The sequence below is a fragment of the Pelodiscus sinensis genome, chromosome 8, assembly GCF_052426305.1.
Source record: "Pelodiscus sinensis isolate ZL-2025 chromosome 8, ASM5242630v1, whole genome shotgun sequence".
Lineage (NCBI taxonomy): Eukaryota > Metazoa > Chordata > Testudines > Trionychidae > Pelodiscus > Pelodiscus sinensis.
The window spans coordinates 53,544,378-53,559,391 of record NC_143059.1 but is presented as its reverse complement, the minus strand read 5'-3'; the positions used below and the strand labels follow the sequence as shown (position 1 = coordinate 53,559,391).

The following is a 15,014-nucleotide window of genomic DNA, read 5'->3' as shown; positions in this document are numbered from 1 at the left end:
ATTCGGAATAAGCATTATTCCTCATAGAATGAGGTTTACAGATTTCGGAATAAGCCGTCTTATTTCAAAATGATTTCAAAATAACGGAATGGCTGTGTAGACAGTCACATTGTTATTTTGAAATAACGCTAGTTATCTCGAAATAACGGTGCAGTGTAGATGCACCCTCAGAGACTAACAAAACATGTTGATAGTAGCATGAGCTTTCATGGGCACAAACCACTTCATCATCTGAAGAAGTGGGTTGTGCCCACAAAAGCTCTTGATACCATCCACATTTTTTGTCAGTCTCTACGGTGCTGCACAGGGCCAGCCCACAACATTTTAGCATCTTAGGCGGGGAGCTCAAATGATGCCTCCATGCCACCTTTTCTCCTGCCTGCCTGTTATGTCTCTTGTGCCCTCCTTCCTCCAGCACAGCACTCCACCATCTCTGTGCATCTAGAGCAGAAGGAATACATATGCACCAGCACCAGACACAATTTTCTACACTCTGAGTCCTAGTGGCGGCCCCCCCCCTCCCAGTCTGGCACCTGAGGCAACTGCCTCAGTTCGCCTCATGGTAAGGCCAGCCCTGGTACTGCAGGACCATTCCTTGCTTTTAAAGTTTTTTTTTTTTCCCCAGTTACAGGCTAACAGAGCTACCCCTGGGAGACCAGTGAAAAACTACATTTCCCAGCGGCCCCTGCGGAAGGAAGCGCTGGGGGGGCGGGGCGTTCCTGCTGACCTTATGCCCCAGCTGGGCGCCCCGAGCAGGGCTATGGCTGAGTGGGCAAAGCAGCTGGCGGGCACCCGGGCAGTGTTGCTAGATATCAGCGGGGTCTTGTATGACGGCGGAGGAGCTGGAGGCGGGGTCCCCATCCCCGGATCGATAGACGCGGTGGAAAAGTAAGTGCCAGCCGCGGCGCTAAGCACACGGCGCCTTCCCGCTCCCGGCCGTGCGCTGCGCCGCCGCCTGCTCCCGCTGCAGCTGGGCGAACCGCAGGTGCCGGGGTCAGGCTGGGGCCATGGCGCATCGCCTGCCTCCGCCTAAGGGCCAAGCTTCGCTCCCCCCAGGGTGCCGCCCCCATTCCTTTTTCCTTCGCTCCCCCCCGACATGTGTCTGGGTGCCATGCTCTGTTCCACTGCCGCCATGGACCACCACACCCCATCCCACCTCCCCGTCCGTGAATCTTGGGTGGCCGCACATCATTCCACATCTCCCCAACTTCACCGTGAATGCTGGGGGTCCTACACCATTCCATAGGTCACATTTCTCTGCCCCCAAGATATTCTGGCTGGGTTGACCATTCCACATTTTGTCAGCCCCCAGTGTATTTGTGTCCTGAGTGCCAGGTGCCATTCGGCATTTCTTCTCCTTTCCCCTAAGCCATATAGGGTTCCTCCCCATTCCATACATATCCCTCCATATATTCTGGGTGCCTTGCAGTATTTCACATGGCCCAACACATATCCTGGGTACCACACATCATTCTATTTTGCCTCTGGATGCCATACATTATTTCACATTTCATTCTGCCCTCCCCCCCTCCCTACAAAACATACCCTGAGCACTAAACACCATTCCACCATCTCCCCTCTTCTCTCCTCTGATGCCTGAACCATGTATCCTGAGTAGAAAACAGCGTTCCACAATCTTGCCTCTCCTCCTCCTCCTCCTGACTCCCAGGCCATGTACCATGAGTACCAAATAGTATTCCACTTCTCTCTCTTGTGTCCTGGCTACAACACTATTTCACATTTATCTTACCCTGGCTGTCATATATACTGGCTGCCACATGCCATTTTGCATTGTTTCCCCACTACCACCCACCTTGCATGCTGAGTGCTATACACCATTCCCATCTGCTATGCATCGTTAGTGCTATACAGTACTCTCCATATGCTCTCCCTTTCCTGCCATTCACCCTTGCATTGCTTCTTCCTCTCCAAACCATTAATCTAGGATGCTATATGTCCATGCATTTTGTCCTCCCTGCTCCTGTTATTCACAATCAGATTGTGTGTTTATTCTGAATTTTTCCAAAGGATCATCAACTGCAGTGCTTTTGGTGCTTCAAAAGTCCGGATTCAGCCACTTGAGAGCCTTAACTACTCACTGCCTTGGGCAGGCCTTTAAAGAATGAATTAGCACGCATCTGCAATAACTTTTCAAAATCTTTTGATATCTGTGCTAGGTATTCTATTTTTCTGTACTTATTTTCAAAATCTAGAGCACTCATTAATGAGAGAACCCTTTTTTCTCATCAGCTCATACAGTGCACTGAGCCACATTTTCCCAGCAACCACAGAGAATATCTGGGAGAATTTGTCTCCAAATAATTAACCTTCCGGGCATAAGCCAACCTTTAAATATTGGTCATTAGGAGGAAGCTTTCTCTGGAGGCTGGTTATTCCATCACTGTTTCTTGTAGGAGTTCTTGAATCATCCCCTGAAGCAGATGGTACTGACCACTGTTGGATTTGATGGATTATTGGTCTGATCCAGTATGACAATTCTTATGTTCCTATGATGTCCATTTGTGCAATAGTCTTTAGTACAAAATTCTTCACAGGCCTGTATGCATATATACCTACCCAGTGAAATACAGAGCAAGGCATCATGCTTGTACAGCATACAGGTGAAAGGAAACTTTGCCCAAGTTCACTGGGTCAAACCCCATCTCTTGCAAAAGGTGCCAAAGGCATGTTCACAGGCAAGAGAAGACAGAAACACAGTTTTTAAGGTCTTATCTGAAAGTCATTCTTGTGCCCCTCACCTTCAACACAGTAAATCAAGTAGAACTAAATACATCTTTAGTGGAATTACTGATTGAATCCAGCTACATTTGGAACCTGTAATTTCAGAGATCCTGATCTTCCAGAAGTGATGCTTAGGCCTCCAAGCTGTCCCCACCTAGTTAGTGGTCTTTGTCCTCTGTTGAGATTTATGTTGTCTGACCTATGAGCCTTTCTAAGGGTCTAATCCAGCAGTTTTCAGACTGAGAGTCAGGGCCCCAAAGTGGTGATTTTAATGGTTGGCATTAGACTTGCTGGGGCACAGGTCTGAAGCCCAAGCCCAGATTTTGCCTGGGACCAAAGCAGAACCCCAAGCCCAAGGTTACAGGTTACTTTGGGCTGCAGCCTTCAGCTTTGGCCACGCCTGCGTAGGACAAGGAGGGTCATGCATTGGCTTTGTCCCCCCTGCCTGGGGTGGCAGGGCTTGGGTGGGCTCAGGCTTCAATCTACCCTCCTGGGATCATGTAGTAACTTCTCTTTTCAGAAAGGGGTCATGGAGCAATGACGTTTGAGAACTGGAATCTGCAGCTCTTTCAAGTGAACGGGAGTCCTTCCATTGACTTCACTGGGCTTTTGACTGAGCTCTTCTTGAGCTCTTCTTGGAGTTCTGTAAGCCCTGAAGCTGTGGCTAGATGGTTTGTCTGCAGAGATGCAGCCTTCTCTCCGACTGCTCTATGTGCTGAAAATGTGGGTATATTTTTAAAGCAAAACTTTAACATTCTTTTCCCAAAAGGATTAGTTCAAAAAGCTTTTCAGGAAGTGCCAGTACACCTGTAGCTATGAGCGCATTATGTTTTGATTTTCAGAGGTGCGGGGCATCAGTAGTTTATAATAGTGGCTCTTAATCTTTCCAGACTACTGCACTCATTTTAGGAGTCTGATTTGTCTTGCATGCCCCCAAGTTTCATCTTACTTAAAAATTACTCACTCATAAGATCAGACATAAAAATACAAATGTCCCACTCAGCATATTATCACTGAAAAATTGTTTACTTTATAAATTTGACCATATATTATAAAATAAATCAATTGGAAAATAAACGTTGCACTTGCATTTCAGTGTATATTATATTGTGCAATATGAACAAGTCATTTTCTGCATGAAATTTTAGTTTGTACTGACTTTGCTGGTGCTTTTTAATAAGCCTGTTGTAAAACTAGACAAATATCTACATGAGTTAATGTATCCCCTGTAAGACCTCTGTGTACCCTCAATGGTGCATGTGTGCCTTTGGTTGAGAACTACTGGTTTACAAAAACATTGTCATGTAGCTCCTCTGAAAACCAGGCCATTCTTGTAACTCCAGCTGCTACTCCTATGTTAGGTAATTACTGAACCATGACCTAGTGACTAGAGCCCTGGACTGGGACTCAGGAGACTTGTGTTCTATTCCCAGTTCTGCTACTGAAGTAGCAGGCCACCTTGAACAATTCACTTAGCCTCCTTCTGGCATAGCTTCCTCATCAGTACAACAGGGATGATTTTGCTTACCTCCTCTGTAAAGTGCTTTGATAGCTCTTTACATGTATAGGTTTCAAAGAGTTATGTATTATTTATAATTACTATTCTGTCATTAAGATGTATAGTGTCTAGCCATAAAGGCTTTTGCTTGATTATGCTACATGTTCCATGGTATTTAAAGGGTCAATTTTTTTCATGCAGCTCAAGTTAGTTGAAAATATATGCAAAAATAAAGTAGACTTTCCAGATTTGAAGTTTGCAGCCTTAAAAGTTGAATAAGACAGGAAAACAAACATGAAACTTTAAGTTTACCTTGACATTTTTTAATGTTTATTTAACCATGAGAGAGTCTATTGAGATTGGAGTTCTGCTTCCTAGAGGTCCTAGCCAAAAAAAACAAACAAACAAAAAACCCATGCCTGAATTGGTAGAGTACTATACCAGACGGATGAACATAGCAGTCAAATGAGTTTATATTTTGCTGCTTTATATTTTTGTTGGTAGAAACCAATTAAGGGAAATTTCAGTCCAAATGGTGAATAAGTAGTTGAAAACAGTGTGTTATAATGGGACAGACTAGACAGCCTTAATAGTAGAACTCATTACATCTGCTATAAATCATGCAAGTCAGTACAGAAATTGTTAAATGTACTGTACTTTCCCTTAATACATACCTATTGTTTAATTAGAGTTTTGGTGCTAGAGCAGCTTAAGACAAATTCACCAGTGACATGCAAGCTTTTTTAAATCAAATTTAGGGTTTGTAGAAGATGTCAGGCAGGGAGCCCTAAAGACTAGTGTTGCCAATTTATACATAGAATAGATAAAGTATGAGCAGCATCAATACTAGTTTCCTCACACTGCCCTGCCAGTGTGTCTTAACTCTGTTCTGAAGGGACCATCACTTGAGACCTGATAGATCTAGTATCTACCCTGGCTCCACTCTGAGGCTGTCATTGGCCCTTGATTGAGACACCAGACAATGGTGCAAATTACGATGGTGGCTTTGTGTTGTGGATATTGGTTCTCTAGAGATGGTCAGGTTATTTTACATCAGATTACAGGAGAGTCATTAATAAACCCGCGACAGGCACTATAACCTGTGACTAGCCCCTGCAAGGAAATTCACAACTAAAGCTATAACACTGCGAATTGATTAAGCACCTTCACTGCTGCATAGGTTGCAGTCTGAATCCCTTTGCACCAATGGGTTCATCTGCATTGTAAGGGCATTTATACCTTAGGAAAAGCAGCCAGCTACTGTGTTAAATGGGCACGTCTCCTGGTGCCTTATCCCGGCATTCTCCTTAGCCAGTGTATTCTGGGCCATACCCCTCAGAAGAGCTGGGGTTAGTATAAGCAGTTGGGGGAAGAGGGCATATTTTAAATTCTTTGGGTTGAAGCAAATGAAGCCCTTCCCACTAGGGGTTCTCTAAACATAAGTCACATACATTACAACACCAAGGCAGCAATGTGAGTTCAAGATAGAAGAGAAAAGAGGAAAATTTAACTTTCATCTGATTCACTCACTTATGTTTGACTGCAAGGAACTAAATCTTGCACTGAATTATCAATTGGGATTGTAAGGTATGAAAATCACTACCGAAGTAATTGACTTGTAATGTTATTTTAAAGCATGATTCATTGACTTCAGTGGGCTTTGTATGCTTTAAAAGTATCAAAACTTGTTCCTCATTCCAGGCCAGAAGGGTGCTAATAGAACCTTTTTGACATACCTTATTTCTTTATGCTTCCACAGAAAATCAAACTCTTCTAGAGAGTCAGTCACTGCTGTGCTAATTGGTTTGATATTCCTACCATTATAATCAAACAGTTATGATTATTTTATAAATGTTGACTGTGTGCACGCTGGCAGTGGCACTGGATGAGACATACAACTAAAGTAACTTTCTTTGCTTCAGCTGGTGTTGAAATACTGTGGCCAGTTTTTGTTCTCACAATTAAAAAAGGATGTTGATAAATTGGAGATGGTTCAGAGAAAGAGCCACAAGAATGATTAAAGGATTAGAAAACATACTTTATAATGATAGACTCAAAAGATCAATCTGTTTATCTTAACAATGTGAGGGTTAATGGATGACTTGATTACACCAGTAAGTATCTGCATAGGGAATACATATTTAACAATGGGGCTTTCAGTTTAGAAGAGAAAGATATCACATAATCCAGGGGTTGGAAGTTGAATCCAGACAAATTCAGATTGGAAATAAGACATACATTCTTACCTCTGAGAGTAATTAACCATTGGAACAATTAACCAAGGGTCATGATGGATTTTCCATCACTGACAATTTTAAAATCAGATTGGATGTTTCCCTGAAAAAATATGCCCTAGGAAATATTTTTGAGGTGTTCTATAACCTATGTTATTCAGGAGGTCAGCCTATATGATGATAATGCTCCCTTTGGGCCTTGGAATCTGTAAAACCTAGGATATTGGCCGGTGCTGGAGTTGCTAGACGGGAACATAGGCATTTCCAGACCTATTATTGGGAAATTCTCTTCCGTAGTTTCCTGAATCAAGGCCATAGTGGGCTGTTATACCTGGACTGTTATAACTGGGTTAATAAGGAGTTTTACAAATCAAGCTGGTTCTATTTTCCTTGTTGCTAGTGTAATGCCTTTATATAAAGAAGAAGGATGGTTTTGTGGTTGGTGACGCTAGTCTGAGACTCAGGAGCGCTAAATTCAATTCCTTGCTCTGCCACAGACTTGCTGTGTGACCATGGCTAATCATTTAATCCTCTCTGTCTCATTCCCACTCGTGAAAGAGGAATAATAGTCTTTCCTTTGTTTTTGTAGACTGCAAGCTGTTTGGGTACAGGGACTGTCTTTTACTATGTGATTGTACAGTATCCTAGTAGTGGGGGCCATGACCTGGGCTGGACCTTGATCTAGGTGCTTCTATCACAATAAATACAGGCAATAACAATCATATAACTACTGCCAGAAAACATCATTTCTTATAAATCTGGGAAAATATTTTATAATGTTTGCACCAAACCTCCCCTGTGTCCATGAAAGTTTGGATTTAAGTTTTTAAATTTCATTTTTATTTTGACTGTTTTTATTTAGACTGTTATTAAACAGTTTTGTTGTTGCATTTACTGAAACTTCCTGTATGTAGGCAACCTAAAATTGTAATTTAACTTGCAGTAATGTCAGAATTATGTTGGCTGAAATCATGTTACAATTCTGGCCTTCGGCACAATGCAAGATGGTAAGAGTTTTTTATTGATATACTGGAAATCCCTAAGCCCTAGTTCTTCATTAGAGATCACTACATTTCAGCAGTTAATTTGGCCTGTATGCTTGTTTGACTCGGGGGGAGGCTGTGCGGAGTCTTCAAAGTGGGTTTTGAGATGCTAACTAACTATAGACCCCTGGATGATCTCTTCTAATAGCCAAACTCATTTGGGTTGGATTTGAAGTGTTATGAAACTGGCAGACAATGTGTAACGTTCACCCTGTGGCATAAGGACTGCAGAAGGCCCCTGGCACAGCAGAGCTGGGGTTGGGTGTGCAGAGGAATCTGTCTCCTTGGCATCATTTGGGGGAAGTGGTATGACAAGTGGATCTGTGTGATTCCATGGAACCAGTGGCTATGACCTCCAGGGTAGGAAGCTCAAGGCTGAAGGAGGCCCTGTGCCCTGTTGGTGAACTGCAGAGTGGCTTCTATATAGTTCCTAATACAAAGCCTGTTTGTTCCAATGTATGTGAGCAATGGAGGGTGAATTTCACCCTGTACTTGCTGGGCCATTCAGTTTCCTACCATGAACATGACTTATAAAGCTTCTGGCTTTTCGTCTAAATCTGTCTATGGACTCCACAATGCCTTTAACACACAGCACTGCGCTGCACTCACAATGGTCATAAGAGCTCCTCTCCATAGAGCTTGAGGGCTTGTGCTTCAAGCAGGCATGAGGCCTCCGAGAACTCCAGATGTGCAACTGCTGGCAGCTTTGCTCTATGGCAGGGCTACTCAACTTTGGAAGCCCTGGGAGCCACAATGATACTCACAGCACATGCCGAGGGCTGCAACTTAAGTGGAGTTGCATGTAGGGTTGCCAGATGGTTTAACCAAAAATACCCACCCTCCCCCCAAAAAAATGCACCAGGGAAAAAATTCTGTTGAGAAGAAAAAAAAGGGGGGGGGGGGAGGAGGAGACCAAAGTTGTTGAGTAAAAAAAAATAAAATACAAAAATAAAAAAAAACCAGCATGGCCCCTTTAAGACATGCCTTTGAGACTTTTTGGCCCTAGCAGGCTGCCAGCAGCCGTCTGCCATCTTTTCTTTCTGTTCTGGCCAGACCGTTCCCCTGCAGAACGAGGTAAGCACCTGGGATTTTCACCTCCTGGCTGGGGAAAAAAATCAGGAAATACTGGACGTTTTAGGTGTCCGGTATTTTCTGAATTTTTTTTTTACCAGACAGGAGGTGAAAATACCGGTCTGTCTGGGTCAGTACCAGACACCTGGCAATCCTAGTTGCATCTACATGCAAATATATATGCCAATTCCATCTCCCAAACGGGGTTGAAAACCCTGTGTTCATCCAATAAGCATCTCTTCTTTGTTGCCATTTTTAATGCTGCTTATTAAAAGAAAATTGTATACCAGTGTTTTGGGTATTTAGCGTGAAGCTTCAGGTTGTGTGTTTCTTGGAGTGATTTTACTCAGAAAAGGTTTCCAAGCCAGAGCACTCCAACCTGCATTGGGCAGGAAGCGGAGTGAGTCAGGCCGGACACAAGAAGCAAAAAAGGACAAGCACCTAGGAGTCCCATCCTGGATTCCCAGCAGGGCTGATGTCCCCACGTGGGAGTCCGTCGCTCTGTGTGGGATGGAGGCAGGGCTGCCCGGCCATGGCGCCCGACCCAAATGTGGCCAGTGTGAGCCATTCAGCTCATCTCAGGCTCTGCCCACAATGCTAAGCAGCCAGCACTTCCCACAACGCTCCGGCTAGAAATGCCAATACTCTGTACCCGTCTGTTCCAGCCATCCCATCAGCTTGCATCTTTCAATGCTCGCCCCCCCCGGGAGACGCCTAACCTTTGTGGAGCGTGTTGCCAGTGGAGGCCATGTTCAAAGGGTCCCACCTGCCGGCCGCGTGTTGAACCCCACGTAAACCCAACCGCACCATGGGCTGCAAACAAATGGGCCGTGGGCCACATGTTGAGTAGTTCTGCTCTATGGGACAGTACTTTAGGACGCTGCTTTTCCCTCTCTGGAGGACTAGTAGAACTAGGTTAACCTCACTCAGGAAGTATGCAAGGATGCCCCTGATTTCTGAGATTCTTCCCACAGAAATGGAAAAATGAGCTAACCAGAATATGCAGCTGCCGAACCCCTCGCCTCTACCTCAAATGGACATTGCTATTTCTTTCTGTCCTTCAGAGTAATACTCAGCACATACACATCTACACACTGCCCACGAATCCTGACCTTTGTAACATCATTATTATATTGATCTTGATCTTTGTGCCTCTTTTGCTAGATCCTCCTTGTTGATTTCATACAGCTCATTGGCAGTTATATACCGAGGAGCAACAAAGAAGTGACAGCCACGGTCATAGAAATCTGGTGCGGTCGGAATACATGCCAAAAAGTGCCAAAGAAAAACATTGTTCATGGCATTCAATATAATTTCTTAAGAATGATTACTTTGTTCAGTAAAGTCCAGAAGCCTTATTTATCTACTTGATAGACAAGAAATTGTTCCAGCTCACATAATTTAAAAGCTTTATTGACTCAGTATCTCATTACCAACTGGTCATTAATATTGTGTTTGGATGATAGTGTAGGTCAGTATGCAGTTTTATGCAAACAGATTGAAACTTACAGCTACTATTTTTTAAAATTGTTTTTTAATAAAAATTTCTAAAGAATCTTACGTTCAAATGCAAATAAATAGAAGCTCTATAAATAATTCAGATTCCTACAATACTTGTTTAGTGTGAGGTAGGCCTAAATAAATCTCTTAGTAAATATGTGTTTTATTCTCTATATGATTTGTAAATATATTTTGGTACATACTTACTGCTGAAAGGATGTCTGTCCTCTCATATAATGCTAGTACTGACATTCTCTTCAAATGCCTTGCTGTACCATCTACTGCAAACAGGCACAGCACTGAAATTCTCATGTAACAGTATATAGTACACGGACAAAACACAATAGCAACATTTTTCTTTGCAGGAGATCTGAGACAGAGGAAGCCATAGTTCCGCTATAACTATGTTCCTAGTTGTAAAGATGTAAATGATACAGTAAGGGTAACCATTCCTTCTTAGTATTTTAACTCTAATGCACCTATCTCTTTTACACTTTGTGATACTGGAGTATTTTAGGATTTAGTACACTCTGAAAGGAAACTGCCAAATCAAGGTAACTCTGATATAAATCTGAAGTAATTTCAACAGTTTTGCTTGCTCCAGTTTTATACTAGTATGAACATTTATATCCCCTTCTACAAAAAATACTTCAATTGACCAAAGCAAACACAGAAACAAATCAACCTAATGCAAAAAGTAATTAAAATAATAAAAACCTAAACAATTAAAAGCAAAAACAAAACTTCAAACCCAAACAGAGCTTTTATTCTGAAAAAGGAGGCGTGCCAGAAACTCCACAGAGACCACTACTCTTGATATTTTGTGGAAAGCACACAGGACAGAGATAGATAGCAGTATAAAATTCTAAGATAGGTAGAATTATAGGATAATTTGGTCTGTTATCTGTATTGCAGAAAAGCTTTTTATGAAGAGATTCTTAAATCAAATTAAAATGTGATTGTTTGTTAGTCTTTTATGTGAAGTGACATACATTTGTAAAAAAAAAAATCCTTATAATAAGGCTTATTACAGGAAAAGTTTCCTCTGTGTAACAAAAATAACTTGTGTAGGCCAGGAGATCATATTTTTAACGAAACCAAAAATACATCAGAGATTTACATGACTCCATCAGAACTAAACTTAACAGGTCCTTTATTCTGTGCCATCATGGTTCTGATTGATTTACACAGCATGAAAATGAGGTTCACTTTTCATGTTGTAAACAGTAAGAGTTGGTCTGTTACAAGACAGAAGGTGGTTAAACATCCATAAAACATGCCCATCCTGAGTTCTGTTGTTTGCATTTACAGCTGTATGCTCATAGCATGCCTATTAGCATATGCATATGAAAAGCCCACAGAAGTTAGACATTTACAACATCCTGTTGTTTGGTCAGTATAGTGCATCTGTTAGCACAACTTTTAATGGGGCTCTTTAAAAGAGCAATGGAAATCTTAGGCATATGGAGGCTGTGGAGCAGCTGGACAGCCATGTTAAAATAAAATGCCTGCAGAGTCTTACAAGGCTAAGATTGTAGAGAAACAAGTAAAATTGCAATCATAAAACAATTTAGCATGTGGGGGGGGGAAGAGGGGAGTAGTAAGTTGATACATGTAGATCAGTTGCAAGTTTACAAAGAGCCATCTGAAACTGCATGTAGGACAAGAAGTAGTAATTCACAGTTTTAGTCTTAAATATCCTCACACAATCTGCGGCAGACATTAAGAGTTTAGAGAGCAAGCTACATCTGAAATGCTTCCAATGGCTGGGATTAGGTTTGTTGAGCGAGACTGTCAGCCAAAGGTGTCTAAGCATGTTCTAGATATTCAATAATGAATTATTCCTTAGTGTTCCATTTGCACTTTTCACTGGTAGAGCTTAAAGCTCTTTACACTCTTTACAAAGGAAGGTATGCATCAGTGTCTAAAAAGTGAGGTGTAGAGAGATGAAGGTATCTGCTCACCGTCACCCAGTGGGTCAGTTGTTGAGTCAGGAACATAGTTTTAGCATTTCAAAAGCAGAAGCGCTACAGACAGAACCTGGCCCGAGAAGGGACTGTTTCAGACCCCGTTCGTGCCGTTTCCCCACTGTGCCTCTGCCTCCTGCAGAGATGATGCTGGGGGGTAACTGGCTTTAAACCAGCTCCCCAGCACCGGCTCCTGCAAGCCCCCCCCCCCTTGCTGCCTTTGATAGAGGCAGCAAGGTGGGGGACGCGGCTAGTCAAGTCACTAATCGACTATCAGATAAACTTATGCTTATTGGGTAGTCGACTAGTCGCTTACATCCCTAGTTTGCAGTGAAGGGAGAGAGCACTCATGTCTCTCCTTTGGAATCTAAATACTAATGTGCTAAATGTCAATTGTTACTTATTATCCAGTGACTAGTATACAAACATCCACCACTGGGTAAATAATGAGGAAAAAAGATTATCACACTGCAGTGGAGTCCCGATTATCTGACTTAAACGGGACCGACAGCTGGTTGGTTTAACAAAAATGTCGGATAATAGGGCTTACCTGTAGTTGATTCGGGTGGCCTGGCCCTTTCCCTCCCTGCAGCCCCCGGGGGTGCGGGCTGGGAGAATGGCCCCGCTCACTGCCTCGTCGCTACGGGCACTGCAAGGAGGGAAGGGGCCAGGCAGGAATGGGGACTGAGCGGCACCAGCAGGAGCAGCAGCAGCAGGGACGTCAGCAGCTAGGGAAGGAGAAATGGGCCAGGTCACATGGCAGGCAGCCGGAGGCAGCGCGGGGTTTTAGTTTTGCTTTCAGGAGCCGGCTATGTCGGATAAAGCAGAATGTCGGATTAGTGAAGGTCGGATAATCCGGACTCTATTGTACTTGTTACTTATTTATATACAATATCACTTTATATTGTATAGCTTTGAACAAATATATAGCAACTAATTAATCCATACAACAGTCCACTGATCAGTACTATTATTTCCCAGTTTACAGATGGGAACTTGAGTCATAGCTCAGTTCACAATTAAAAGATTATATTTTTTCTAACTTCTCACTTTGTAAACTCAATCTGGGACATGAGAATTGAGCTGGGTCCTTGTCTTCCCACATATCACCATTATTATAATTTCCATAAGCCTATTTAGGCCCTGAATTATCCTTGTGCATTGTCGCCAGTGGGGGTGCTAGAGTGTAACTGATTGGAAATCAGTAAACAATTCTGTTGATGAAACCAAAAGGAATAGTCTTGCATGCTCACTGTCTTTGTGTTGGCGCTGCAGGGTTTATAGGATTAAACAACAGTAAAAAATATTTTTTTATTTAGTACAGAAGCCAGGAGATGAGATTCTGTGTATATGCAGGCAGAGGATCTGCTTAATTAGATGGGTAACATTTTTTGTCAGTCACTTTTCAGAGTAGAGTTACAGCTCACCTGTATGGAGAATTATGCAGCTTATGAATGTCAAATATAAAGCTGATAAATACTCCTTGTTATTTCTCATGATATAGATAATGAGCCAGACTCATTCCTTGTATAACTCCACTGAAGTAATGATAAACCAGGCTGCAAATTTGCTTTTTTCATCACAAATATCTATTGAACATTTGAAATTGACATAAAGGGACATTGGAAAGTGAAATAAGGACACGTCTGTAAATTCAGATACAATTCACTGGTTTAGGAGAACATTCAGAAGAATGGGCAGTGGAAAATGATAAATATTCTGTTTAAAACTCTAGGGAATGACTTCCTCAAATTGGGAAGGTTGGCAAGAATGAGAAGGATATAGGTTCTTATGTTAGGCATGTGGTGTCCATCAGAGTCAGTGAAAGGGAGTTTTTCCCATTGATTTCAATGACATTTGTATCAAACTGCTAGTTTAGAGATGAACCTGCCAGAGTTTAAATTAGATTTGACAAAGGAGGGGATTTTAGAGAGGGTCTTACAAAAATGCTACAGCAATCTGCAGTTACTAGTACAATATACTCCATCTCACACTAACGAGAGTGCAGTGTTTGGGGCTACTACTATAGAGTACTACAAAGTACATTTAAATTAGGAGTGACAGGAAAACAGGTGGGGGAGTGGACTTTTTCTCTGTGAGACAAGCCAAATGAATACTGAAGATAACTGTATAGAAGTAAAAATTATTATCACTGTATCTTTATTGTTAGTAATTAAATAGCTGTTTACATCACTGCTCTTTTAAAGGAGTACAGATGGCTGAATGATCCCCTTTACCTGTTTGTTTGAGAGCATTAAAAAGGATTTGCTGAATAAAAAGAAGCAGTCTTTCTTTTGTTTGTTCTTTCTTTCATTTGTTCTTTCTTTCTTTTGCTTATCAACAGATGTTCTTTATTTGCACAGTATATTAAAGATTTGGCCAAGGAAAAGATATATTAGGTTTCTTTGGCTCCTCTATATGATAATTAGTTGCCTCAGAGACAAACAGTTCACTATCAGTATGGTACAAAGGTCAGTATAATATTATCTGATTATATTACCCATGAAAATGTCACACCATATAGTAGTTACTGCAAATAAATGTATGACCAGAGCTATTTGTACTAATTAATAATGGTTGAAACCCAAACATCCAGTTGTTTCTTTGGGATAAGAACCCTAGAGTTAAGAAGCTTACTAATGGAGGCTTGGTCTATACCTAAAATTCAAGCTGAGGTAGCTACATCATTCTGGGACACTGTGGGGCAACCTGCATGTGTGCTGCATGTGGCCCATTTGCAGTTCTAGGTGTAGCCCGTAAGATATTTTGTTTGTTGTTGCCCATACACAAGGTTGCCAGATTCTGCTGGTTTTCATCTGCATAGTTTTTTTTTTCCCTACTGTTATGACTAAAGTGACACACACACAAAGCAAGGGCATGTGAAGTGAGGTGAGTGCTAATTGCGCACAACTTTGTGAGAGCCATGCGCTCCCTCTACATCCAAACAAAGCACTGCTAT

The 15,014-nt window shown here is 42.1% G+C and overlaps 1 protein-coding gene across 4 annotated transcripts in view; it reads left to right on the top strand.

The window, feature by feature from the left end:
• Positions 1–689: 689 nt before the first annotated feature.
• LHPP (phospholysine phosphohistidine inorganic pyrophosphate phosphatase) overlaps positions 690–15,014 on the top strand; it is a 178,059-nt gene continuing 163,734 nt past the window's right edge. For 2 of the 4 annotated variants that reach the window (XR_012905670.2, XM_075935301.2), the window contains exon 1: positions 690–888. Coding sequence is in view for 2 of the 4 variants with exons in the window: in XM_075935301.2 (XP_075791416.2) it covers positions 731–888 (158 nt within the window). In the remaining 2 variants the exon portion in view is untranslated. The remainder of the gene's footprint in view (positions 889–15,014) is intronic. The other 2 variants (XR_012905669.2, XM_075935300.2) reach the window with 1 other exon arrangement.